Source organism: Styela clava, chromosome 2, assembly GCF_964204865.1.
Source record: "Styela clava chromosome 2, kaStyClav1.hap1.2, whole genome shotgun sequence".
In the NCBI taxonomy this organism is placed as follows: Eukaryota; Metazoa; Chordata; class Ascidiacea; order Stolidobranchia; family Styelidae; genus Styela; species Styela clava.
This window is the reverse complement of record NC_135251.1, coordinates 5971175-5980200: the sequence shown is the minus strand read 5'-3', so window position 1 is coordinate 5980200 and position 9026 is coordinate 5971175. Positions and strand designations below refer to the sequence as shown.

Genomic DNA, 9026 nt, shown 5'->3' with positions numbered 1-9026 from the left:
ACATTTTATTCTTCACAGTAAAATGACGTCATTTCGAATCTCGATTCGAGAGCTCAAAATGAACCAGAACGATTTTAGTCATTTCATATTTGATTCATGAAAAATCTTACAATATGGGGGACCGATCCTAAAGTACGAATAATTGTAACAACGGAAGATAATAAATTGAAATGACTGAAACTAAATTCGCTATTGTTGAGGTGATGGTTTAAAATAAGGAATATTTGTTTTTGGAAAAATATAAGAGGTTATAACTTATCTGAGGTTAGGCTATACTTAAATATTCTAAAGTTCTTTTATTCTTTTTTTTACTTCATAGTCAAGTACCCTAGTTATTGTGCACCTGTTCTTGCAGACTGGTACCACATGCGACATAGTGTGCTCTAGAGGTTGTCTGTTTCCATGTCTGTGTAATAATTACTTGACAATAATTGCCCTTTCTTTTCCAAACAGGCTGTAATTTAATGTTACTTTCATCTCTCTTCAGTCTTGCAATAGGAACAAATTATGTAACTAATCGCAAGGTCGATGACCCAACCTCTATGAAATTACCAGTACTTAGTGTCATTCAATCAGAAAGTGGATCACTTACTCAGGCATTATTATTTAGGACATTGAAATATTCAACCAATAAAAAAAATTCTGACTTTATAAGTTCTTCAAAATCGGAATCAAAGAGTCTGAAAACTGAATTACCAAAATCGACTGGGGTGGTCACGTTGATCGCCTATTATTTCGGAGAGGACCTAAACCAAATATTTAAGTGTTTCCAGGTATGTTCTATGCTTTTTTTGTGTAAAGTGCTTTTTTTTTCAAAGTTTTGGCATCAAGAGTAATGTAACTTCTGCACAACACTGTTCGTATAAAGTTTTGTGAGCCGACTGCAAATTAATTGGAAACTAACTGCATGATAGTGGTTAACGGAATATTTATTCACTACTTTGCCTATTTTCAGAAAGAAACCACTTTTTCCCAGATATTAGAAGATATTCCAAAATCTCCATTTATTGCTTGCATAGGTAAGTGTTAGAGGTGAGCGATGTAATTGCGAATATCAGGAACAATTTCGAAATATGATATGATAGCCATTTTGTGTCGCCATATACTTCTCAGTTGTGATTATTATAAAATAATATCACCAGCTTCTGTCATGTAACCTGCTTTAACTGTTGCGTCACAGTATGCATTGCTTGAAATATGAAATATAATATTTCTGAAAGAACGTAATGCGCATCATAAGCCTCATCAATGTAATAAGTTCTCCCTTCGTTTTATCAGTGTTACGCTTGCTATCAACGGTGAGTGGCAATAAGAACAAATCCATGTCTGCTATGTTAGCCATATAGCCAAAGCCAATTTTGAGATGATCGTACTATTATACAATTAATAATTGTGTAATTGCATATTATCAAAAAATCACTAATCGTCCACCTCTAGTAAGTGTATGTTTAGAAGTTGAGATAATAAGATTAATCAACCTGTCAAGTGACTTTCATTTTATTCATGAGCCTATAGATTCGAAGCTAAAGTTTACAATCTTGTGTTTCAGGTAACACGGTAGCGACTGCTGAGACTTTTTACGTCATCGCTGAACGAGAAGTGGTGTGTCCCTGTAGATCGTTTTTTGAAGCGGTAGCTTTTCAGTTTGCTTCGTTCTATGTTTTCAACATAGAATATCCAAAGAAGGCCTTGCTGACGTTTGATTTTATTCAGAGGTAAGAAAAAAATTGCTAGTCTACAGTGCTGACATAATTCTTGCTGTTGGCACAATGTACAACGAGTTGAAACATGACATCACATCAATCAAGGAATCTCAGAGTTTTCATTCAGATATGTATGACGATCTCTCTGCAAAACAAAAATCAATGGATGTTAAATTAACAACATGCAGTAAAAGAATACGCGAACTTGAAGAATTAGTATATGATCTCGAAGAAGATCTTTATTTTGTCACCGAAAAACTCGAGGAACAAGAAAGGCGATCCAGACTCGACAACCTTGAGTTTCACGGTCTTCCTCCTACAGTGAATGAAGACACAGACAAAATAATAATGGAGATTGGCAAATCCATCCATGTCGATATCAAACCCTCAGACATCTCTGTCACTCACCGTAGTCCAACTCACAATACTAATATTCACAAACCTATTATAGTCAAGTTTACTAACAGAAAAATACGGAGCAAAATTCTGAAAAATCGGCACCTTATCAGAACTGCTGCCAATAGACCATTAACAAAAAACTTATCAAAAGCTTTTATTGTGGAAAACCTAACTGAAAAAAACAAAAATCTTTTCTATCAAGCTAAAATCCTCAAAAAGCAATGCGGATACGCTTTTCTTTGGACTTCTAATGGAAGAGTGCTAGTGAAAAAAAACAAGGACACCAGTCCCCTATCAATATCTGACGAAGAAGACTTAAAAAAAATCAGATAAGTGCCTTCATTGTCTCAAACATTTGTCTATTTATGGCTAATTCAAGCCATTTTTCACTTGTCTCAGACCTCACTCAAAGTCTAATATCCGTAACTGCTTGTCATTTTATATGTGGAGTAACTGCTTGTGGCCCTTCTACATTGAAGTTTTATTTACTGACCCATAATCGATTGCTTATATGCACTTTTATTATCCCAAGTCCAATTATCAATGTTGCCTGTAAATAATTTTTCCTCCTACCCCCCAAATATAAACTGGGAATCTGCCAATCTTAACAGTCATTTTAGCTTAACACAGTGTCAATATCTCCAAATAAGTGAGATAAATGAGACTTCATCTAAGTTCCTACCATCAGAGTTAATTTTAATGCATCTTAATATCAGATCTCTGTCAAAATATGTTGATAGCCTTATTGAATTGGCATCTTATTTTTATGTCCTTCCGCATATAATCGCTCTCAGTGAAACCAGATTAAAAGATGGGTCTTCGGTTACCAATATAGACATCCCTGGTTACGCATTTTTTCATGTCCCCACTCCAACCATGGCAGGTGGCGTTGGATTTTATATAAGAAACAATTTAGAATATCAAGTGATCCAAGAATTTGATCTAACTTTGCCAAATTGTGAGGATTTGTGGATTGAGACAAGGCTAAATTCCAACAACCAGAGCCTTGTAATCGGTGTGATTTACAAACATCCCAAATGTAGTACTCCATCATTCACTAAAGTAATGGCTGGTGTATTTGAGAAGCTGGCAGTGGCGAAAAAGAAATTTGTACTGTTAGGTGACTTCAATATCAACTTACTTGACACCTGCGACAATTCCACTACCAACTATTTCAACATGCTAATATCCCACTTTGTAATGCCAGTAATAACAAAACCAACTAGAGTCACTCCATCCTCCCACACCCTCATAGATCATATTTACACAAATACCATAAATCTTCTCTCCTCTACCTTTATTTTGCTTAGCGATATAACTGACCACTTTCCAGTAATGTGTACTATTTCGGGCATGAATGTTGGCCCCAAAACAAAAATCAGAATGAGGCGCGATATGAAAAACTTTTGTAGCGACTCTTTCAGATCGGAAATTGAGTCGATGTGTGATAATTATATGGGTGTTTCTCTAACTAAAGAAAATTTCAATCTCTCTCTTGACTCCTTCATTGGCCATTTAAAATGGTTAATAAATAAACACGCCCCCTTACGTCCTTTATCACGTAAAGAAAATAAATTATTTTCCAAGCCGTGGATCACTAGAGGAATTCGTAGGTCAATTCGGCACAAGAACAATATGTTCAAAAAAATGTACTTGCAGGGCAATTTAAACCAGCGCTCCCATTTTAAAAAGTATAAAAATATCCTTACTCACTTGCAGAGAAAATCAAAACAATTATATTACCAAAACGTCCTTGAGAATAACCGAGGAGATGTTAAACGCACATGGAAAACTATTAACGACATTATTAAGATCAAGTCCAGAGATGATATTTCCATCTTAGAATTAAAACTTGAAAATGGTACCTCAGTGTCAGATCCTGTCTTGGTGGCCAATGAATTCAATAAATTCTTCTCAACAGTTGGTGAGAGACTTGCAAGAAAAATCTCTCAGAGCTCTAATACAATCACAGATTTCTTGGGTGTTCCCCTAGGAAACTCTTTCTATCTTGAGTCGACGTCAACCACAGAGATTCTTCAAATAATCTCGAATCTGAAAAAGGGTAAAGCAGTTGGTCCTGATGGTATTCCATCTCACTTCTTAAAAATAGTCGCAGACATCATATCCCCAGCGCTAAGCCATTTTTTCAACTCTTCATTTAGATTAGGTATTTTTCCCTCCTCACTTAAGATAGCTAGAGTGATCCCTATATTTAAAAATGGCAAAAGAAATGATCCATCTAATTACCGACCAATTTCCATTCTACCAGCAATCGGCATTATTCTAGAAAAATTATTGTATAAGAGAATGATTAATTTTTGTTCAAAATTTAACTTGATCGACGAGTGCCAATTTGGATTTCAGACCAAACACTCTACCAACCATGCTATTCTAGATTTAATTTCGTCCATTTATGACAAACTTAACAAGGGGGAATTTGTTTGTTGTACTTTTCTAGATTTAAAAAAAGCCTTTGATACTGTCGATCATCATATTCTCTCTCATAAACTAAGACATTATGGCTTTCGAGGTGTTTCAGGCAACTTATTAACTGATTACCTGTCTTGTCGGTACCAATATGTAGAGGTCAATTCTCATAAATCTCCAATGTTGCCCATCCAGTATGGAATTCCACAGGGTAGTGTATTAGGACCTCTTGGTTTCTTACTTTTTATAAACGATTTATCGAACAGCTCTAATTTCCTGACAAAATTGTTTGCCGATGATGCCTGCCTTCTCGATAGTGCGAAGGATTTGATCACACTCCAAGCCAAAGTGAACACTGGAATTAATAAAGTATATGAGTGGATGATATGCAATAAACTCACTGTAAATGTGGAAAAATCCAAAGTCATGTTATTCAGCCCTAAAAGCCGGACTAGAAATTCAAGTCTTTCAATTAAAATTAATGGTATTCCACTAGAAATCGTCCAGTCTTATAGATATCTTGGGCTTCATATTGACCATCAACTCAAATGGAACAGCCACATCACTGAAATGTACAAGAAACTCTCCAGATCAGTAGGGATTCTGGGAAAACTCAAGTATTATGTGCCGAGCCCAACTCTGCGGACTATTTACTTTGCTCTTTTTCAATCACATATCCAATACGCCTTAGCTGCATGGGGCTCCGCTACTCAAACTAGCTTGCGTAAATTAGAGATTTTACAAAATAGGGCTGTTAAAATTCTCTCCGGAGCACCAGTTCGTTCAAACATAAACACCCTATATCATAAAGCCAGGGTGCTAAAATTGTCTGACATCTATAAATTAGAAATTTCTAAGATTATGCACCAGTTCCACAACAACCAATTGCCTGCAGCTTTCGCTGATTATTTCACTGTTCTCAGTAATGTGCATGAGCATAACACACGCTCTTCGACAAAATCGAATTTTTTTGTTCCCAGATTTTCGCTAAGCAAGTCCCAAAACTCCTTGAAGTATAAGGGTGTTGTAATTTGGAATAGTATTCCCCAAATCTTACGTGACTCTTCTTATGAAACTTTCAAAACAAAATATAAAAAATTCTTGCTGTCACCTTACCAGTCTGCTGTGATTGCATCCAAATGATGTGGCCTCGGCACTCTTTCCCGCTTGCTCCGCTAGGCCTATACCTGTAATAATAATACTTTTTTTTTTTTTCAATTTTTTCATGTCCTTATCTTATTGCATTCTTGCCAGTGATTTGAATTATGTAAAGTGTGCCATGCTAATTGCATGACCTGTATTTGTTCGTAACCTGCACAATATAGTAAACTACTTTTCTTATGTTTGAGATGGTTCATGAAGCTTTGTACGAATTTAACCACATTGAAATTCTAAGCCCATCTGCTCAAGATCTTGGTTAATTAGCATAACATTGTGACTTGTTTTCTCTTGCAGTCAGTAAAGCCTAAATTGTTTATCTGATTGTCATTATACTCTTATATAACATTGTAAAAGTATTACCTGATAAATAATATTTTTTTTATGTACTTTTAAACTTTGCTTCATTGGTTCACTCAACTATTAGACTACGGTACTTGACTCTTCTTAGTTTTGCTGTTCCCACTGTGAATGTTGATACTAGGTTACATTCGTTTTGAATGACTGTTATGGAATATCTTTCACATTTTGATATTTCATGTCTTCCCTGATTTTATATTTCCTGTAACGTTATGTGAAGCCCTGACTCCAGCTGCCAATCACTAGATCCCATTAACAGGTACCTCAATTCCTTTCTAGCATAAAGGTATGGTTTATTCGTTGCTGATCCTGTTGTCGCCCTCAGCAAACCATGGGTTCCACTGTAACCAATAACCATGCGCCATCAGAATTTGACATTTATTGCCCATTGTTAGCTAATGGGCATCACAATAGCATTGTTGTGATACAATCCACTAACGCCATCTCCATGGCTACCGAATCAGTGGTGTTCGGAGTTGTCTTTTCTTTTGTTGAAGCCTAAGTGACTATTATAGTCACTTTGGTTGAAGCGAGCGATTGCTGGTTACAGCAGATCGTCTCGAGACATTTTATGTATTTTTTTCCTCAATTTATTTAAACTTAGTTCGTTTTTTTGTTTTTTAAATTATAGTGTTAGACTTATTTTATAGGTGCCGCTGCTCGATAACCAGTATTGGTTTCTCGCGTCTCCTTCAACCTGAAATATGGCCAATTTATAATTTAATTTATTGCAATTTGTATGTTTGTGCCTATTTTAAGTATGGTGAGAAATAAACTACTGATTACTGATTACTGTACACGTTGTTAACGAATTACCTGTTACTTCTGTCATGTAGTGTTATTTGATGACATACAATACAAAAAATGGGTTGTGAAAATGAAATATGTGACTGGACTTGCACAAACTCATGGTGTCCATACCCTGGGGACTGGGCCATAAATAGGGCTGGGAATAACTTAATTAGTTAAACAGTTTTTAGGTGGTTAATGATAGTCATGATTTATTTTAACCATTCATCGGTACGATACCGATTAATGGTTAAAATAAATCATGACTGACTGGCGTTACCACACATGTTTCCTCCTAATCTAATATGTTTTACATCCATCTGTGAAAAATGAACTCACAACAATCCTATTTTAGTGAACTTCATTTTCAAACGATCTCACTGTGCTCTTCATTTTGTAGCAGGAAATTTTTGATATATTTGCAAAAAATCATTACTAATGACAGAAATTATTACAATATTTTTCAATTGCTGCATTTGCAATCGAATGTCAACGAGCGGATGAGCCTATTGCGATTTGCGACAACTGGGGGCTAGAAGGATCTAGAGCTTTCTGGTTTGGCAATTGCATTCCTGGCCCACCGACAGTTTTTTGTTTATCCCTTGGCAAGGCACGATACATTATAAATACCTGACATTTTTACTATTTTTGTCCAGTGTTTGTGTTTTTACTATTTTGGTGGTGAGATGACAGGACGTTTTCCAAATTTCATATGTGAAACCTATTCGGCATTTAAGTTCGGTCTTTTTTCAGGTTCTTCGGTGACATAAACCCCAGAGTCACTAAGTCGAAAAAAAGTAAAGGCAAAGACGTTCATGCTAAAGTAATCGGCCTTGCAAGAAGAGTGAATCTATCACAGGCGTTATATGTGCCGTTGTTAGAAATTGATGTTTAAGTAAACTTTGGTGGTGTTACTGCAGCTTACATCACTTTTGACCAGGGGTGAAAACTCGATCAAATTTTCACATGCCTTTGATTGAGTTTCTCAAGTTCGAGTTCATTACCCTGGTCAGGGGTTTGAGTTCATGTATTTGATAGAGTTTTTCGAAGTTCGAGTTCGCAGCCCTGCTTTTGGCTGATCGATTAATTTGATAAAAAATGATCTAGCTGTGTGTTGGGTGTGAAGTCTGGATAATTTTAAACAAACTCTGCTCCGTGATCTTCTTCAACCACAAAATTTCTGGCTTCCACTCATGACTATCAACTCCCACATTTGCAAATATATGACTCCGTCTCCTGCTCAAGACTCCTTCAAAATATGAATTAAAACTCTTGACTCCCTGATCTTTTAAGATTTGACTGCTGCTATGCTAGCTGCTTTAGTGTAACTTTTTGTCCAGTTTTATCAATTTTAACATTTTCGAATTTGCACATTCTGCAAACTCTGCTCCTAGCTCATGAGCTTTAAAAATGTCCAGTCAAACTCTATTCATAGGTGTGGATAAACTCCGACTATGATTAACTCTATAGACTCTGCAAGCTTCAAAATTTAGAACTCCCACTCATGCTCCTACCAAAATCCTCAAACTCCCGCTCAAACTGAAAATTATCTTGCATAATTAATTTTAGAATTTGTCATCTTTGAAACTCTTGCCATAGCTACAAAATAGGTTGCATGATATTTCCCAAAATTTTCATTTTGAAACATTATAATTAGAGTAAAGTGCAAAAAATCGTGAAATTCTTACAATAGTCTCGTTATTATGTCACGTTTGCCAGCGTCTCATAGCCTGGTATCCAGAAATTTGATTTCAAAATAAGTTTGTCAACTAAACAACCCAGTCCTAGAACGTTTTCTTGTTTGACTTTATTTGGATCTATTGAGATAAATAAATAGACCTCGAAATGTATAGACCAGATTTCTGACAAGTGCCGATAGAAACTCAATTTTGATCCATTACATACAGAAATTCCTATGTCCTACAAGAGCTTGTGCCCTTCTGTTTAATGGATGGATAGCTTTCAACGTCTGCTAATAGGTGTTTAAATTTGACTGTAGACCATATATTTTCTGAAATTTCTTTCGAAACTGTTTTACAAGCCTTAAAGGCATTCAGTGTGTATTTATGGTTTTATAAAAATATCAATTGTAATAAAATGATTTTCGTTTCCAGAATCTCGTTTTTTTTATTTTAACTGTAATATTCTGTGTGTTTGCTGTTGTGTCGTGCCAGTAAATAGCTTTGCTAC

The 9026-nt window shown here is 35.7% G+C and overlaps 1 protein-coding gene across 1 annotated transcript; it reads left to right on the top strand.

Moving 5' to 3' along the window:
* The first annotated feature begins 361 nt into the window (after nt 1-361).
* Nucleotides 362-8362, top strand: LOC120329136 (uncharacterized). The gene is made up of 4 exons (XM_078109847.1): nt 362-773; nt 956-1019; nt 1550-1715; nt 7590-8362. The coding sequence occupies exons 1-4, from the start codon at nt 465-467 to the stop codon at nt 7729-7731; spliced, it is 681 nt and encodes a 226-aa protein (XP_077965973.1). The 5' UTR covers nt 362-464; the 3' UTR covers nt 7732-8362.
* The last annotated feature ends 664 nt before the right edge of the window (nt 8363-9026 follow it).

Coding starts and splice junctions, on each gene's coding strand:
- LOC120329136 (XM_078109847.1), top strand. CDS start 465: ATGTTACTTTCATCTCTCTTCAGTCTTGCAATAGGAACAAATTATGTA. Junction 1,020..1,549: donor TCCATTTATTGCTTGCATAG/GTAAGTGTTAGA, acceptor CTTGTGTTTCAG/GTAACACGGTAGCGACTGCT. Junction 1,716..7,589: donor ACGTTTGATTTTATTCAGAG/GTAAGAAAAAAA, acceptor GTCTTTTTTCAG/GTTCTTCGGTGACATAAACC.